This window comes from Cetorhinus maximus, chromosome 11, assembly GCF_964194155.1.
Source record: "Cetorhinus maximus chromosome 11, sCetMax3.hap1.1, whole genome shotgun sequence".
Taxonomy (NCBI): Eukaryota; Metazoa; Chordata; class Chondrichthyes; order Lamniformes; family Cetorhinidae; genus Cetorhinus; species Cetorhinus maximus.
This window is the reverse complement of record NC_135889.1, coordinates 121,686,379-121,704,878: the sequence shown is the minus strand read 5'-3', so window position 1 is coordinate 121,704,878 and position 18,500 is coordinate 121,686,379. Positions and strand designations below refer to the sequence as shown.

At 44.3% G+C, this 18,500-nt stretch overlaps 1 protein-coding gene across 2 annotated transcripts in view; it reads right to left on the bottom strand.

Moving 5' to 3' along the window:
- Positions 1–3,765: 3,765 nt before the first annotated feature.
- Positions 3,766–18,500, bottom strand: part of pnkd (PNKD metallo-beta-lactamase domain containing) — a 29,516-nt gene continuing 14,781 nt past the window's right edge. Inside the window, exons 6-10 of one of the 2 annotated variants that reach the window (XM_078552669.1) lie at positions 14,739–14,902; positions 8,861–8,947; positions 6,359–6,474; positions 5,263–5,400; positions 3,766–4,640 (exon numbers count right to left, since the gene is read on the bottom strand). In XM_078552669.1, the coding sequence (XP_078408795.1) occupies positions 4,578–4,640; positions 5,263–5,400; positions 6,359–6,474; positions 8,861–8,947; positions 14,739–14,902 (568 nt within the window). In that variant the 3' untranslated portion in view covers positions 3,766–4,577. Of the gene's footprint in view, positions 4,641–5,077; positions 5,401–6,358; positions 6,475–8,860; positions 8,948–14,738; positions 14,903–18,500 lie in introns of those variants that run through there. The other variant, XM_078552671.1, reaches the window with a different exon arrangement.

Sequence of the window (18,500 nt, the reverse complement as noted above, 5' to 3'; positions counted from 1 at the left end):
GGGGAGATTTGATTAAGGTATAGAAAACTGGTGGCCTAGATATGAGAGAAAAAAGACTTGCGTTAATGTTGCACCTTTCATGATATCTCAAAGCACTTTACAGCCAATGAAGCACTTTTGAAGTATAGTCACTGTTGTTGGAATTTTAGAACACATACAAAGGGTATTTTTAAGGGGCATAGACTTTAAATAATTGGGAGGATAAGAGAGGAGCTGAGGAGTAATTTTTTTCACCCAGATGCTGGTGGGGGTTGAGACCTCACTGCCTGCAAGGGTGGGAGAGGTAGAATCCCTCACTGCATTTAAAAAAGCACCGGGATATGCACTTGAAGTGCTGTAACCTACAGAACTACAGACTAACAGCTAGAAAGTGGGATTAAGCCGGGTAGTTCTTTTTCAGCCATCAGAGACACAATGGGGCAAATGATCCCCTTCTGTGTCATAAAATTTTCTGTTTCCGCACGCCTGCCTCTTTTTAATTCATTAATAATAGGAAATAAGGAACTGGTGGAAGCGTTGAACGGGTATTTTGTGTGCCTTCACTGTAGAAGACACAAGTAACATCCCAGAAATACTTAAAACTCGAGCTGAAACTTAAGGGAGGAACTGAAAACAATTACAATCACGAGGGAAAGGGTACTGAGAAAAATATTAGACTTAAAGGCTGACAAGTGCCCAGGACCTGGTGGCCTGCATCTCAGGATCTTAAAAGAAGTGGCTGTGCATTGGTTATAATTTTCCAAAATTCCCTAAGGCCACATCAGACTGGAAAATAGTGAAAGTAACTCCTCTATTCAAGAAAGGAGGGAGACAGAAAGCAGGAAACTACAGGCTTAACATCTGTTAGGGAAAATTCTACAAGCTATTATTAAGTTTATATTCCTTGGGCACTTGGAAAATCTGAATGCAATCAGACAGTCAACATGGTTTTGTGATGGGGAAATCAGGTTTGACTAATTTATTAGAATTCTTTGAGGAAGTAACAAGCAACATAGATAAAGGGGAACCTGTAGATGTGGTGTATTTGAATTTTCAAAAGGCATTTGGTAAGGTGCCACATTAAAGATTACTATATGAAATATGAGCTCAGTGTAGAAGGTAACATATTAACATGGATAGAGGATTGGTTAACTAACAGGAAGCAGAATGTAGGGATAAATGGGTCATTTTTGTGTGGCAAGCTGTAACTAGTGAAGTGCCAGAGGGATCAGTGCTCGGGCTCCAACTATTTACAACCTATATTAATGACTTGGATGACAGGACTGAATGTATGTTTGCTCAATTTTCTGGTGACACAAAGATAGGTAGGAGAGTAACTTGTGAAGAGGACATAAGGAATCTGAAAAGGGACATGGATAGGTTAAGTGATTGGGCAAAAAATTGGCAGATGGAGTATAATGTGAGAAAATGTGAACTTATCCACTTTGCTACAAGGCCAGCATTTGTTGCCCATCCCTAATTGCCCTTGAACTCAGTGGCTTGCTAGGCCATTTCAGAGGGCAGTTAAGAGTCAACCACATTGCTGTGAGTCTAGAGTCACATGGAGGCCAGGCCAGTCCAGATAAGGTCGGCAGATTTACTGCCCTGAAGGACATTAGTGAACCAGATAGGTTTTTACAACAATCTATGATAGTTGCCATGGTCACCATTACTGAGAATAGCTTTGTAATCCAGATTTATTAAACACATTTAAATTCCACCAACTACCGTGGTGGGATTTGAACCCATGTCCTCAAAGAATTAGCCTGGGCCTCTGGATTACCATCCCAGTGACATTGCCAGTACACCACCATCTCCCACTTTTTATTAAAGCTGTTACATAAATACAAGTTGTTGTATATTTAGTTGTGATCTCCTCAGAAAATGAAATCATCTCTACATCTGCCCTTTCAAATCCTTTCATTACTTCCATCAGGCTACCCTTCAGTCTTCTCTTTCCTAAAGAAGAGAGCCTTGTCTATTCAATCCTTCCTGATTGTTAGAACCCTCACTTCTGGTATCATCAGAGTAAATCTTATTTGCATTTTCTCCACTGCCTCTATCACCATTTTTGAAATAAGATGACCAGAACCACTCACACTGTAGTTTAACCAAGTTTCTACATAGTTAAACATGCTATTCTGTAGGAGAATTAAAGTCAGATAGCTTTTTCTCAACGCATCCTTTTCTATCAGTTGGACTTACAATGCCCAACTGATAAGTCACTTACGCTTGCTAGGAGCTACATATATTTACACACAGTGACCTGTACCCTGCAGGCAAAAGAAACATGTCCAGACATTGTGCCATTTTTGAAATAAAGATCTCTGCTGCATTCTCCATCGCAACGCCTCAACCAATCAGAGCCAACATACCAGCCAATATCCTTTTCTCATACAGTCCTAAATTGTTGCTCCCTTTGTAATTTGGCCTTCTTGCATCTGTCCTGACGAATGCAAGATGGAAATCTTTGACAGGTACCTTTTTCAGCAATACTCAAGTTCTGTACTACCAAGTGACAATACACTATTTTATTATTGAGCCTGGTTCCTCCAATAGCTCCCTCCAAGTCTGCAAACTGCCATGGAATACATTGAATTTACAGTGCGGTGCAGTCGGCCATGCTGTGTAGGTAACGACATCAGCCACTTTGCACACAGCAAAATCCTGCCAACAGCAAATGAAGTGAATCAACTTGGGCCTTTATCATCATTCCTTTATCATGGTATGGACAAAATCCAGGTAATACCTTGCTCTCAGCACTGTGGGAACACCTTGTAATGGCTCAAGAAGGCAGCTCACCGCCACAAGAATAAAGAAGTCAATATTTATCAGGTCAATATTTCTCCCTCAATGGACATTAAAACAGATTATCACATTTGTTGTTTGTAGGAGCTTGCTGTGATCAAATTGGTTGTTTCGTTTCCCTAATCACAACAGTAACCATCCTTTAAAAGTGCTTCATTGGTTGTAAAGTGCTTTGGGATGTCCTGAGGTTATACATGGTACTGTATAAATGCAAGTTCTTCTTTCTTTGCCAAGATGTGATTGTGCATAACATGGTTTGTCTCAGTCAAGTAGTGGAACTCCCAGAGTCAATTAAAGGCAGATCAATTTGTTGGCAGTACAGAACTTGAATATTGCTGAAAAGAGAGACATGTTCCTGAAGCTTTTCGTCTTGCACTCATCAGGACAAACACCAAAATGACAAATTTCAAATGATCGCAACAGTAGACTCCCAAAACAAAATGGCTACTGTTAGATGTGATTCCGCAATTGGGCAGCACTTGCTGAACAATCCCGAGTGCACCAATAGCTACACCAACAACAAATTTAAGATAATCCGTCAAGCTTGTAATGTGGCTCATTTTCACTTGCTAGCAGAGATATACATCCATGTGCAGCGGCCCTTTCTCTGCAAACAAAAGGATTATGTTCAAGCCTTACATCTTTTTTGAATTACCCAGGAGCTTGGGGAGCCTGTATTTCCCTGTTCCTTTCTCCATGGCACCGTCTCAGCCAAAGTCAACTTGCCAACCAATCAGCATCCGTTTCCCCCGTAGTATAAACTGTTGCAATTATTTCAAATTTGGCATTCTTGCATTTGTCTTGGAGTGCAAGATGCAAGTCTTTGGCAATATGTCTCTCTTTTCAACAACATTAAAGATCAATTTCTGTTGCTGCTTGGCAGAGGCTAGTAAAATTTCCCCTTCTATGTCATTGTGGAATAATTTGACTTTCTTTCTCTCAATGCACTTGATACAATGAAATGTTACAGAGGATGGCTAAATATAAGATGATATTTATTTTTAATAGAAATTTGACAGTACATGATCACTGGAGTACATTAAAGATCTGACATGCAAACAAAGTAATATTCAAAAACTTTACACCTGAATTTGCAGCAGTGATGTCATGTTCAGTTCCAGTGAAGTAAGTAAAACTTATTTATACCCAGAGGCCTCTACTGCGATTCCAAAACCAAATTGCTGCTGCGTGGGAGAACGCGCCCTGTTAATGCCTCGCTATTCCAGGGTAAGTCGAGAGAGAACCATCCTGATGCAGAGGGCATGACATGACATGAAGCATTGCCTTCCTGCCTCTGAAGTTCAAGTGAAATTTGAAACTAAGTACCTATACTGGGAGAAGTCCCATTCTCTTGAACAAAATGCGATCCAACGCATGCTACATTTTGCTTTTTATGTTCGTGCAGGTGAGCGAGGGGGTGTTAGTGTTGGGGCTGGAGCCATTTCCATTTCAGGCATCCAGTGTCCCGAACACTCCCAAAGTAGGTACAGCTTTCTAAAGCTCCCTTTACATTGCCCCAAGCTCCTGAGGGAGGTACAGCACAGGTTAGATACAGAGTAAAGCTTCCTCTATTCTGCTCCAAACATCAATTCAGTGCCAAACAAGCAGCAACTTCCGATCTGTGGAAACTAGAAATTCATGTTAGTTCGATCCTTACAGCAAACAGATGAGATTTTTAAAAATTGACTTTGCTTGGTGTTGCCTCTATACCCATCCTGACTTGGCTAAAAAAAAAACACAGCAAACAGTGGCAAGTAAATCCTGTATTTGCATTTCTAGTGCTAAAGGCTTCATGTAAAACATATTTTGGACATTCCTCGTACCATCGTGGAAGTTTGTTTGCTTTTGGTGATCTATAAATAAAGGAAGAACGACTTTTACATTAGCATGACTCATTATTTTTGGGGGTTAAAGTTCTGATTAGCTACCATGATAAAGACAACTTATACACACGCATCTGATCTTACAGTACATCACATAAAAATTCGATAGAATTCATATTTACACTATAGAGGGACTAATGTGGCAGCAAAAGTTCCCTGACTGATCAATCAACAAGGTTAATCGATCACAAAAGTACTAGAACAGTGCTGATGGATGAGTGGTTTTGGGTTTCATGCAATCATCTGGATTGGTCTTCGCTCAAGTTTCCATTTGATTCTTAGTTGCATGTTGTTAAAGTTTTCTGTACCAAGAGGAATAGAGGGTGTGGAAGACAAAGAGGAAGCGAGAGAGAAAGAGAGAGAGAGAGCGAGCGTCAACAGAACAAGCAAAGGGTGGGTGAGTGGGAGAGAGGGATGGGGGGGGGTGGAGGGAGAGAACGCAAGAGGGGTGATTGAGAGAAAGAGGGGGAGAGGAAGGGAAGGAAACAGAAAGGGAGGACATACATTTTGAAGAGGAAAGAGATTGCAGAAGGAAAATAGGAATCTCTTCCAAATGCTATCTATAATTGAAAATATCTTTACGCCTGCGGACCTCCTCCAGGACCCTGGATCTGAAAGAAGTCAAGTCTTCGTTAAGTTTCCGCTCGATCGCAAGGGCGTCATGCAAATCGCTGGAGTGAGTTCGCAAAAATGGATTGTACTCCTTCTCTTCCCCTATTGTCGACGGGCACTACAGCAAGACAAAGAGTGAGTTCAAAGAATGAAATGGTTTCTCGTTCCTTTTCATATTCCCGTGACAATCATTAAGTAAAAAACACAAGTACAAACACCAAGGACAGAATTGGGCCAAAGTGCAATGTCTTCTCTGGTCGAACATCTCCACAATTTTCAGTCTCATGCATTTAGTATTGACACATAAATGTCATATTGGAGGGTGACGATGGAACAACAGAGGTAGCATTTCCAGCACCAGTGTAGAGCATGGTTGGGTACAGGGCAGGGAAGGCATAAACAAAGAGGTGACCAAATGAGGTGAAGCATCTTAAAAGGAGGATAGAGAGGTAGAGTCAGAGAGAGAATTCCAGAGCTTGGGGCCCAGACAGCTAGTTGCCAATAGTGGAGAAATTAAAATTGGGGATGCACTAGAGGCCAGAGTTAGAGGAGCGCAGGGATCTTGGATGGGTGTAGGTCTTCAGGAGGTTACAGCGATAGGGAAGTCAGTCAGCAGCTGGAAAAGAAAAGGCAGCTTTAACGTCAACTTTTGGCTTATCCATTAGCTTCTCGCATTTGAATCAGAAGCTGCAGAGCTCAATCCTGTGCGGGGAGCAGGAACCAGGGATCCGGCTCTGAATTCTGGCTTCACATTTCAGCGGGATACACAAACCCTGTGGCTATGGAAGGCAATCCACCACCTCCCTCCAGCACCACCACCCCGCCCCCTCCCCAACCCCGGCTCCAAATATGTTTGCCCAGAGAGTGGGGAGAATGTGGAACTCGCTATCACGGAGTGGTTGAAGGGAATAGCAGAGACGCATTTAAGGGGAAGCTACATAAACACGAGGGAGAGAGGAATAGAAGGATAGGCTGGGAGGAGGCGGCTTGAATGCAACATACACACCGACACAGAGCAGCTGGGCTGAGTGAATCCACAGTACAGAAACAGGCCAATGCAAAGGTGTTTTACTCACTGTGCAATGCTTCTCATGCCTCTGGTGCAGTACCCAGTCGAGTTTGTTGAAGATCGCAAGATTGTTCGGTTCTACAGAAGCAGCAAACATCAAGTTATCTTGTGCATATTCGTGACCTGCAGATGGAAGAGCGAACAATTCTTAATCACGTGGGAAAGTAAGCACTCTTGCAGACAAACTACATCCTTTTGACACAGCAAAACCATCTCTCAGATTACATTTACAAATGGCTCGCTCTGGTTGCACTGCAAAGGACGGACATCTTAGAAGGAGCTGTTAACTCACCAGCGGATAAATCCTACCTTTGAATACTGAGAATGATCGCCACCCACAAGACTTTTGCTAATTAATGACACAAGACACCAAGGGCTCCTACATGAGCCAAGGAAACAAGAGAGACATGACTGCACAAGTATTTTTCCTCTGTTGTATTCAAAAATAATTGAAGCCAGTTATGTACTAATTTCCACCACAGTGTGTTTGATGGGGGAAGGTGCAGAGGGAGCTTTACCCCGTGCTGTACCTGCCCTTGGAGCATTTGATGGGGACAGTGTAGAGGGAGCTTTACTCTGTTATCTAACCCCTAAATTCACGGGTTGTGGGTCAACAGATCAAAGGAGAAAAAAAAATTCTCTCTTAAATGTGGCATTAACAAGTGCCCAGAATTCTGCTCAGTAATCCTCAAGTTTGAACATATAAACCTTGCTCCTTCCCTGTGCTGGCCGAGCTGAAAGGTCTAAGCGCGTAATGGTGCAGCAGATACTAATGGCAGGAGTGCAAGCAGTGGGGGAGTGCAGGGGCGAATGCCATTGAATTTGATGGAGTTTGTCCCGCCGAGTATAGCGGAGGATAATTCTGTCTTTACGCCTGCCATCTTGCAGCATTGATATGGATGGTAAACGGCAGCTTTTTCCCCCCCTTTATAGACTGGTGGTCTGTACAGCCTCCTGACATTCTACTGTCCACATTAAAAGCCAGCATTTTCACAGGAGGGTTTCCAAAAACAAAACGGTGTGAAGTTAGGGGGGGGAGGTGGCAGGGAAAAAAAAACCTGGATCACCAGAAAGCCCAGATTAATCGAGCAACATCAGTTTTAATCAAGGACATTGTTAAAAACAAGCGAGTGTTACAAATATAGAAAAAGTAACACTTGTGTTAAATGAAAACCCACAATGATGTGCACAATTCAAAGACAACCAGACTTAAAAACCAATCAGCGCTCTCTTCCCATACAGTATAAATGTTCTTTTCCCCTTATATTGGTATTCCTGCAGAGTGTCCTGATGAGTGCAAGACAAAAAGCTTCAACATCCCTTTTTTTCCAGCAATAGTCAAGTTCTGTACTCCCAAACGACTATTAAAAACCAAAACTTCTATTAAGCATACACTTGTGATTTGTGTTGGGCCATACTTGCTAGGTGTCCAATTTTGGCCGATAATGCTCCTCTGAAGCTTTACTATCTGTCATGAAAATATAATAATTTTTATAATATTATTGTGACTAATTGTAAAGATAGGTTAATAGTGGGGTTTGGATTAGTTTCCCTGTGTGTAGGTGTGTGTGTGTGTGTGGGGGTTTTAATTGAATTACAGGCAGCTGGTCAGGGTGCTTTGACATATCAGAAGGGAAACCAGGTTAGAAATGCTAATTACATAAACACGGCCGAAGTTTTAGAATGTGAGGAGCATTTTGAGATAAACCAGAATCATGAATGTCAAAGAGATGATAAGGTGTTACACCTAGCTAACAGAGGCTAAGCCAAACAGTGTGCTTATTTTTCCCCAAAGATTACTGGTAGTATGAGTGCTGTGAAAGATTTATATCATGGAGAAAGTAAAGTTGCACAGACATACTGGAACAATGGCATTTACATTAAAAAGAGAGAAACCTGTATAAAGGTGATGAGGTTATTTGTAAGGAGAAGGCATTCTAAGATCTAACAGTGTGGGAAGCCCCAGCCTCTATGTATCAAGCTCCTGTCTCCAGGAACTGAAGCTAAGAGAATTAATTTTAAATATCACCGTCCAGGGTATTGTGTGCTTTGCCTGGGACTTTTGAAACCTATGTTGTTTTACTATTGCCTTAACGGAGGTGTAACTGGGAGTCAGATTATTTAGGGGAGCTAGAACTTATCATAGTAGTGATTTGTAGACCTATGTATGTGCTTAAAATAATTTCTTTTATTAATAAATGTTTAATTTAGTTTTGTAAAAAAACCTCTAAGAATCGGTGGGCTTATTACTCTTGAATTCAAGACATGCGTCTCGAAATAAAAATACAAATTGCAAAACAGTTGTGGCAGCTGTTTCAAGTTTCCCTCTACGATTTGAGCAGCTCAGCATTTACCGTCCGCTGTGTCATAACATACATTAAAGGCGCTACATAAATGCAAGTTATCGTTATCGTAGGCCAACCTTACCCCCAACAGCAACACCGTCCTCGGTTGAAACCAGTGAACCCAGTGCAGTTCCATCGGGTCCAGCGCTTTTAGTTCTATTTACCTGGCCATAGCAAAGTCTCATCGCTGAGCGAGGCCACAATGTCCAGCGAGGACAGCATCAATGAGGAGCTCCCCTCGAAAATCCGACCTATGTTTAAAGAAAGCACACAACAGCAAGTGAGCTTCACAAGACAACAGCAGCAGAGATGAAGACGACACCTATACAAGACCTTGGTCAGCCCTAGTTGGAAAGCAGTGTCCAACTGTTGGCCTCGTCACATTGTGGGTGATATTAAGGATCTGGGAGCAGTGCTGACTAGCACTAAACTATTTCCCAGCATAAACCATCATGATTATCAAGATAGGCTTAAAGAGCTGGGACTCAATACACTTTAGAGAAGCGTACACTTAGGGAGTGATTTGATGTAGTTTTAACAGGTTATAAAGGGAATAGATCATAGAAAATAGGAGGAGTAGGCCATTCAGCCCTTCGAGCCTGCTCCGCTTTTCATTAAGATCATGGTTGGTCATCCAACTCAATAGCCTGCTCCCGCTTTCTCCCCACATCCTTTGGTCCCTTTCACCCCAAGAGCTATATCTAACTCCTTCTTGAAAACATACAATGTTTTGGCGTCAACTACTTTCTGTGGTAATGAATTCCACAGGGTCACCACTCTCTGGGTGAAGAAATTTCTCCTCATCTCAGTCCTAAATGGTCTACCCTGTATCCTCAGACTATGACCCCTGGTTCTGGACACCCCCACCATCGGGAACATCCTTCCTGCATCTGTCCTGTTGGAACTTTATAGGTTTCTGTGAGATACCCCTCATTCTTCTGAACTCCAGCGAATATAATCCTAACCGACTCAATCTCTCCTCATATGTCAGTCCCGCCATCCCAGGAATCAGTCTGGTAAACCTTCGCTGCACTCCCTCTATAGCAAGAACATCCTTCCTCAGATAAGGAGACCAAAACTGCACACAATGTTCCAAGTGTGGTCTCACCAAGGCCCTGTATAATTGCAGCATATAATCCCTGCTCCTGTACTCGAATCCTCTCGCTATGAAGGCTAACATACCATTTGTCTTCTTTACCGCCTGCTGCAGCTGCATGTTTACCTTCAGCGACTGGTGTACGAGGACACCCAGGTCTTGTTGCACATTCCCCGCTCTCAATTTATAGCCATTCAGATAATAATCTACCTTCCTGTCTTTGCTACCAAAGTGGATAACCTCACATTTATCCACATTATATTGCATCTGCCATGCATTTGCCCACTCACTCAGCTTGTCCAAATCACAGTGAAGCATCTCTGCATCCTCCTCACAGCTCACCCTCCCACCCAGCTTTGTGTCATCTGCAAATGTGGAGATATTACATTTAGTTCCCTCATCTAAATCATTAATACATATTGTGAATAGCTGGGGGTCCCAGCATCGATCCCTGCGGTACCCCACTAGTCATTGCCTGCCATTCGGAAAAAGACCCATTTATTCCTACTCTTTATTTCCTGTCTGCCAACTAGTTTTCTATCCATCTCAATACACTACCCCCAATCCCATGCACTTTAATTTTACATGCTAATCTCTTATGTGGGACTTTGTCGAAAGCCTTCTGAAAGTCCAAATAAACCAAATCCACTGGCTCCCCCATATCAACTCTACTAGTTACATCCTCGAAAAATTCCAGAAGATCTGTCAAGCGTGATTTCCCTTTCGTAAATCCATGCTGACTCTGTCCGATTCTACCACTGTTTTCCAAGTGCTCAGCTATTAAATCGTTTATAATGGACTCTAGAATTTTCCCCACTACCGACATCAGGCTGACTGGTCTATAATTCCGTTTTCTCTCTACCTCCCTTTTTAAATAGTGGGGTTACATTAGCTACCCGCCAATCTGTAGGAACTGTTCCAGAGTCTATAGAATATCGGAAGATGACCATCAATGTATCCACTATTTCGAGGGCCGCTTCCTTAAGTACTCTGGGATGTAGATTATCAGGCCCTGGGGATTTATCGGCCTTCATTCCATCAATTTCTCCAACACCACTTCCCTACTAATACTGATTTCTTTCAGTTCCTCCCTCTCACTAAACCCTGTGTTCCCCAACATTTCTGGTATGTTATTAGTGTCCTCCTTTGTGAAGACAGAACCAAAGTATGTATTTAGTTGGTCAGCCATTTCTTTGTTCCCCATTATAAATTCCCCTGTTTCAGACTGTAAGGGACCTACATTTGTCTTCACCAATCCTTTTCTCTTCACGTATGGATAGAAACTTTTACACTCAGTTTTTATGTTCCCTGCAAGCTTACTCTCGTACTCTATTTTCCCCTTCTTAATCAATCCCTTGGTCCTCCTTTGCTGAATTCTAAAGTGCTCCCACTCCTCAGGTCTGTTGTTTTTTCTGGCCAATTTGTATGCCTCTTCCTTGGATCTAATACTATCTCTAATTTCCCTTGTAAGCCATGGTTTGTCCACCTTTCCTGTTTTACTTTTGCGCCAGACAGGAATAAACAATTGTTGTAGTTCACCCATGCGCTCTTTGAACGTTTGCCATTGCCTATCCACCGTCATCCCTTTAAGTAACGTTTCCCATTCCATCATAGCCAACTCGCGTCTCATACCATTGTAGTTTCCTTTATTAAGATTCAAGACCCTAGTCTCAGAATCAACTCAGATCATGTTTGAGATAGTAGTTGGTTCCAATTAATTAGCGAGGGCGCAAATTTAATTTGTACCATGCCGGTTTCTGCTGAGGTGGAGATTCCCTCTTACAAAATATAGGTACTGCAAGAAATCATCAGGTCTACAGCTCTTTCTTGGACTAGTTTGGATTGCCTGGTGGGATTAAAGAAGAATTTTCCAGATTTCCATCTCCCTGCTCCCCTCAGTCAGCCTGGATTTTCATCTAGTTTTTTTGCTCTCCCAGTATTTGTATATTAACTGAGTTTGTAATTGGATTCAGGTGGTTGGCATTAACTGGGGATTCACTTGTGCTCTGATATCAGCTGTGGCTCAGTTCATAGCACCCTCGCCTTTGAATCAGAGGGTTGTGGGTTCATGTCCCACTCCCGGAAAACCAAGAACTGTGATTGTACTCAAAGAGTTGCAATCTGTGACTGTTGATAACTCGAAAGAGTATATAGGAGCAGACTGAAACTGGTGGTTGGGTTTGGAGGTGCATGTTTGTAAATAAAAGCTTATAAAAATGTGTAAAGATTGGCTCCAGTCCTATCCTTCATCGTCTTGTCCTTTTTTAAAAACTCATTCATGGGTTATGAGCTTTGCTGGCCGGGGCAGCATTTATTGCCCTTCCCTAGTTGCCTTTGAGAAGGTGGTGGTGAGCTGCCTTCTTGAACCCCTGCAGTCCATGCGGTATAGGTACACCCACAGTGCTGTTAGGGAGGGAGTTCCAGGATTTTGACCCAGCGACAGTGAAGGAACAGCAATATATTTCCAAGTCAGATGGTGAGCAACTTGGAGGAGAACTTCCAGGTGGTGGTGTTCGCATCTATCTGCTGCCCTTGTCCCTCTAGATGGTAGTGGTCGTGGGTTTGAAAGGTGTTGTCAAAGGAGCCTTGGTGAATTCCTGCAGTGTATCAAGGCACCTTTGACAGGTGATGTAGGATAGAGCTGTCTACTTGGAATAGAACATCCAGCAGATCACATGGTTTTGGGTTAGGTGGAGAGTGTATATATTATGACGCACAAGATATCATCATTGTGTGGGACAGGCTGGGTGGACTAGGGGGTCTTTTCTGTTAGTCATTGTTGGTATCCAAAGCCCAGATTTTGCTGCCAAACCAATACACTTAACGGCTCACCATCATTAATCTGTACATTGCCTAGCAGGTTGTGGGTGTCGCTGGTAAAGCCAGCATTTGTTGCCCATCCCTGATTGCCATTGAACTTAACATTTCAGAGGGTAGTTAAACTCATTGTTGTGGGTCTGCAGTCAAATGTCGGCCAGGCCGGGTAAGGACGGCAGATTTCCTTTCCCAAAGGACACTAGTGAACCAGATGGGTTTTTACAACACTCAATGATAGTTGCTGTAGTCACATTTACTAAGACCAGCTTTCAATTCCAGACTCATTAATTGAACTTAAATTCCACCAGCTGCTGTGGTGGGATCTGAACCCACACCCCGAGCTAACCCACACCTCCCAGCTCTGAAGAAGAGTCGCACGCACTCGAAACGTTAACTCTGTCTCTCTCTCCACAGATGCTGTCAGACCTGCTGAGTTTTTCCAGCATTTTTTGTTTTTGTTTCAGATTTCCAGCATCTGCAGTATTTTGCCTTTACCCCAGATAATTAGCCCGGGGCTCTCGATTCCTAGTCCAGTGACGTTACCATCGGGCCACCATCTCCCTGCAGCTTATGGCAAGGGAGAGACGCCCTGCCAGTTGCGAATTGCCACAAGTTACCGGATGAGTTGCCCAGCTCCACCGTTAAGCTTGGCAAAATCAGCAGCTCGTCTTCAACCTCGCCAGGAGGTTGCACATCCAATGCCCATTAAACCCGTAGGGCTAATACTCAACAAAGCCAGGAACCTGTTAACGATGGGATTTCTGTTCCTACAATGCCACTCAACCTCTCCAGTCCAAAAAAGGGAACAACTAAACCTGTTCAGCCTCATGCCTGCAAACTGCTGTTCAGAGGATTAATCAAATTTTAAAACGAAACGCTTGCTTCACCAAATGGCCGTATTTGCAATGCAATGTTCAGCCACCTGGGGGTGACTTGCATCACACTCCTGTGTTCACCCAAGCTTACCAATTCTTTCAAGCACAAAATAGAGTAAAACCCTACACTTTTGCCAATTATCCACCTACAGGGATTGGAGATGAACTCGCCTTGGGATTTGCTGTCCACCTCTCCCGATGGCACCCAATGGGTACAGGTGATCTTGGTTACACAACTGTAAACGGGACAGGCCAGATGGATCAGTTGACCTTTTGCCCGTCCAACACTTCTTGTTCTCCCCCATCACACCTCAATGGCACCAGTCGGTCCTGTGGCTTCATGGATGCTGGATGTACTGATCTCTCCTGTTCCACCCCCATCACCCTGTCAAACTGAGTAATGTCTCAGAGAGAGTCTGGCTGTTCGATTTTGGGGGGGTGGGTGGGTGTGGAGAAGAGATGGGGTGTGGTGGGGTGTTGCTGGTTGTGTGAGCCTGACTTAACTTGCAGCAACACTGGGCAGCAATAAGAAGCAGGGACTCTGGTCAATTCCCCTGACTACCCTCCCACCCCCACCACATCCCCATCCCAGTTAACCTTCTAACTGTCAGCCTACCAGAGAATCAGTTAACTCAGCATGGTCTAGAGATCAAAGCTGGGACTCCCTGCAGCAACACTTCATCAGATGTGCCTTCAAACATGTAGCCAATGGATGGAGTCAGAAGAATGTGACCACTGACAGATTGACAAAGGATGAAACCAGAATCAAGATTTTATAACCAGACAGGGCCAGGGGTGACTTGATAGAAGTCTTAAGGTTGTGAACGGGTTTGACACAGTGGATGCGAAGGATGTTTCCACTCAGGGATTATCCAAAAGTAAAGGCCATAAGTAAGATAATCACTAATAAATCCAAAAGAGAATTCAGGAGACACTTCCTTATCCAGAGAGTGGCAAGAATGTGGAACTCACTACCACAGGGAGTAGTTGAGGTGAATAGTGTAGATAGATTTAAGGGGAAGCTGGATAAACGCATGAGGGAGAAAGGAATAGAAGGATCTGTTAATCGGGTGAGGTGAAGAGGGGTGGATGGAGCATTAAGTCCAGTATGGACCCGGTGGGGCGAATTGTCTGTTTCTGTGCTGTAAAATACTATGTAATTAATTTCAATTTATTTTAAACAAAAAGAACTCTGGTGCAGACCTTGCGAGCTCGACTGCAGAAAGTGTGGTGCCTCATGGAACTGGTACTTACCGCAGCCGGAGAGGAAGATCAAGTCTCCGGAGAAGAGGCAAGCGGGACTGTCAGGAGGGTTCCCTGCCAGGACATAGATCACATGACCCACCGTGTGGCCCGGGGTTAAGAACACCTGAAACCTCAGGTTTCCCACTTCGATTGTCTCTTTATCCAGAATGGGGCTGAACAGCAGGAGGAAAAGCATCCGGTGTTAATCTCAACCTGCAGTACAACACAATCACCCCCACCACTTACGCTGCTGACCCCAGGAGACACAAGCCACTCGACTCATTCAAAACCAATCTAGTTGTTCCTGTTTCCTCTGACTGGGGCGGGGGTGAGGGTCCAAAACAAAGGTTAGGGTTAGAGCCAGGCCGTTCAGGGGTCATGTCAGCAAGCACTTCTGCACACAAAAGGTAGCAGAACTCTGGAATTTTCTCCCCCCATTGCCCAGGAGAAATAGCATGGTGTGTGTATACATCTAACAGCAGAGATGGGAAGGTGGATTGACATGTCTGGCGGCCAAAAGCAGGGGCTTGGGGGGGTGAGGATGCTGGAGATCTTCTTTAGCCATTCACGGCGAGACCAGTATTTATTGCCCATCCCTCATTGCCCTCAATTCAATCAAGGCAGCGGTGAGCTACCTTCTTGAATACAACTGAGTGGCTTGCTGGGCCATTTCAGAGGGCAGTTGTTGTCAGTCTGGGGTCATGTATAGGCCAGACTGGATAAGGACGGCAGATTTCCTTCTCTAAAGGACATTGATGAGCCAGATGGGTTTTATGCCAGTCTGGTTGTTTCACGGTCACTATTACTGATACAAACCTTCCTTTAAACAAGTAAAACTACCCCCTGCCCCAACATAACATACCCCCGCCCCCCACCACAACCCCCAAAACTTCCCCCAGTCTCACTCGTAACAAAGCCCAAGACATCTTATGACGACATCTAGCTTGAATTAACTGTGTGTTCTATCCTGTTTCTGAGCATAGTGTTTGCACTGTAGGCCTTGGTTTCTCAGTACAAAAGCAATTAATTAATAAAAGAATGTGTGTGGAAACTCTGACTGAAAGAAACCAGAGAGGCAGGTTCAATAAGTCATGTGGGAGAGTCAGTTTTTAAAATGATCAGGAGAATGAAACACCCAATTTACAACAATGCTGGCAGGACAATACATGGGCTGAAACTTTGGCAACAAAAAAATACAAGAGCTGATGATAAAACACATTTTTGGACAGATTACAGCTCCCTCCCGCCGGTACCTTCAAAATGCCAGATTGAAAGCGAGTTGCTTAATGGTGCCCAGTGCAGTCAATTTTGGAGTGGGGGTGGGGGGGGGAAGTTTTCGCAGGGGCATGGGGGAAGGGAAAGATTTAATTCTCCCTCTCCCCACATTAGAATGTAATGTTTAGTTACAAAAGGGCGCTCCGTGTATAACCTTCCCAGCCTCAGGGCAGTCAGCCTAGAACAAACAGATCAATTATAGAGAGGAATGGAAATGCCCAAGCCAGAACACCAGCCCCAGTTAAGGTCAGGCACGTTGTCTAAACCAGCAAACACCAAAAAACACACATCCTGTCAGAGCCCAAAACAGAAAGCCCATGTTTAGGGCGGGAGATCAGATATGGCTTCAGCGAGTTGGAAGGTCATGGATTCAAGACCCACACTCGAGATTTGAGCACGTAACCTAGGCTGACATCCCCCCAGTGCCGATACTGAGGGAGTGCTGCAACGTCAGAGATGCTACCTCTGGTATGAGTCGTTAAACCAAGACACTCTTTGCACTCTTAGGTGGGCATAAAGGATCCAACAAAGACTAGGCAAGTAAGGGGTGGTGGCGGGGGGGGTTCCCCTCTGTGTTCTAGGATAACATGTATCCCTCAACCAACATCTACAAAGGATTATTTGGTCATTTATTTCATTACCGTTTTGTGGGAGCTTGCTGTGTGCAGATTAGACGCGGTGTTTCCCTACATTACAACCGTGATTATACTTCAAAAGTACTCCACTGCCTGTAAAGCCGCTTTGAGATGTTCTGAGGTGCTGTAGAAATCCAGGTTTTTTTTTTCTAACTTTTCATCAGAACGCAGGGAGCTTTTAAACTGCGCTGGTGCCAGAGCCTCTCGAAACATGGGTCCCATTCACGTACCGACCCTGCCAAAGGTCAGCAGATCAGCTGTTCTGGAACTGGGCCGCTGAGGTAACCCTGTTTATTCTTTCCTCTATAAACAAAGGGAGTTCTAGCGTATGCAGCTTTTATTTATGCAGCTTGGTGAACAGCCGACTCAGCAATGGTGTTTTCATCCCCGATTCACATGTCTGTAGGACTCGGGCTCATTCATAGATTCACACAGCACAGGAGGCGGCCATTTGGCCCATCCTGCCTGTGCCAGCTCTTTGAAAGGGCCATTCAATTAGTGCTACTCTCCCTTGTTCTTTCACCTTAGATCTCAACAATAACAACTTATGTTTATATAGCACCTTTAAGATAACAAATGGTTCCAAGGCACTTCACAGGAGCAAAATTAGACACTGACCCATGGGCAGAATGATTAAAAGCATGTAAAAAGGTTTTATGGAGTGTTGTAAAGGAGATGCTTAGGGAGGGAAGCCAGGGCTCAGAGCTTAGGAACTAGGCATGGACGTCGATGGTGGAGCGAGAAAAACTGGGAATGCTCAAGAGGCCAGAATCATAGGCAGAGATCTCGGGGAAGAGGTCGGGGGGATGGTGGTGTAAGGCTGGAGGGGGTAACAGAGATAGGGAGAAGCGATGCCATGGAAGGATTTGAAAACATGGGTGTGAATTTTAAAACTGAAATGTTGCTGTGCTGGGAGCCAATGTAGCTTTGTGTGCACAAGGGATGATGGATGAATGGGACTTGGTCAGTGTTAGGATACAGGCAGCAGAGTTTTGGATGAGCTCAAGATTAGGAAGCATGGAAGACGAGAGGCCAGCCAGGAGAGACAGATTGCAAGTTTCCTATGACACTGGTGGCCTAAGCCTTCTCAATGATGCAGAGCCTTTTAGGAGTCGGGGAGTGGGTGATGTGACATGTCACCAGCTTCTGTCCTGCTCGCGGGCACGGTACTGACATGGCTGCCCAGTTACACTGTTGGTCAATGGTGACACCTGAGGATTTGATGATAATGGTTCTGTTAAAGGCCGGAAGAGATATCGGGGCTTGCCCAGTTCCTGCTGTAGGCTGGCATGGGTTGTTTCATTCTTGGAGGAAGTGCAGACATAGCTTAACATTGTGGCATCTTCACCCCGCTCTGAGTTAAAGACAATCGTCACCGATGAAGCAGCTGGAGATGGTTAGATTGAGGATACATCTGAGAAAGCCCCAAGTATATCCTAGACCTCTAACAACCATGCCCAAATTATATGCATCAAGAATGAGTCCAACCTCTGGAGACTTTTCCCCTTGATCCTGATCGATGTTTACCAGGGCTCCTGGGTGCCACACTCGACTCATTCCTACCTCAGTATCAAGGGCAGCTACTCTCACCCCTTCACAAGTAAACAACCTGAGCCAACACTTCAGCGCAACGCCCACGGGTGAAAACGGCATCTTTCAGATCAGGACCTAAGTGCCAGCAGTCTGTTAAGGCAGGCATTAAAGAATCCAATCATAAGAATGCACAAGAATTAGGAGCAGGAGTAGGCCATTCGGCCTCTTGAGCCTGCTTCACCATTCAATCATTCTGATTGTGGCCTCAACTCCTCTTTCCTGTCCGTCCCCCATAATCCTCGACATCCTTGTAATCAAATGTGGAAAA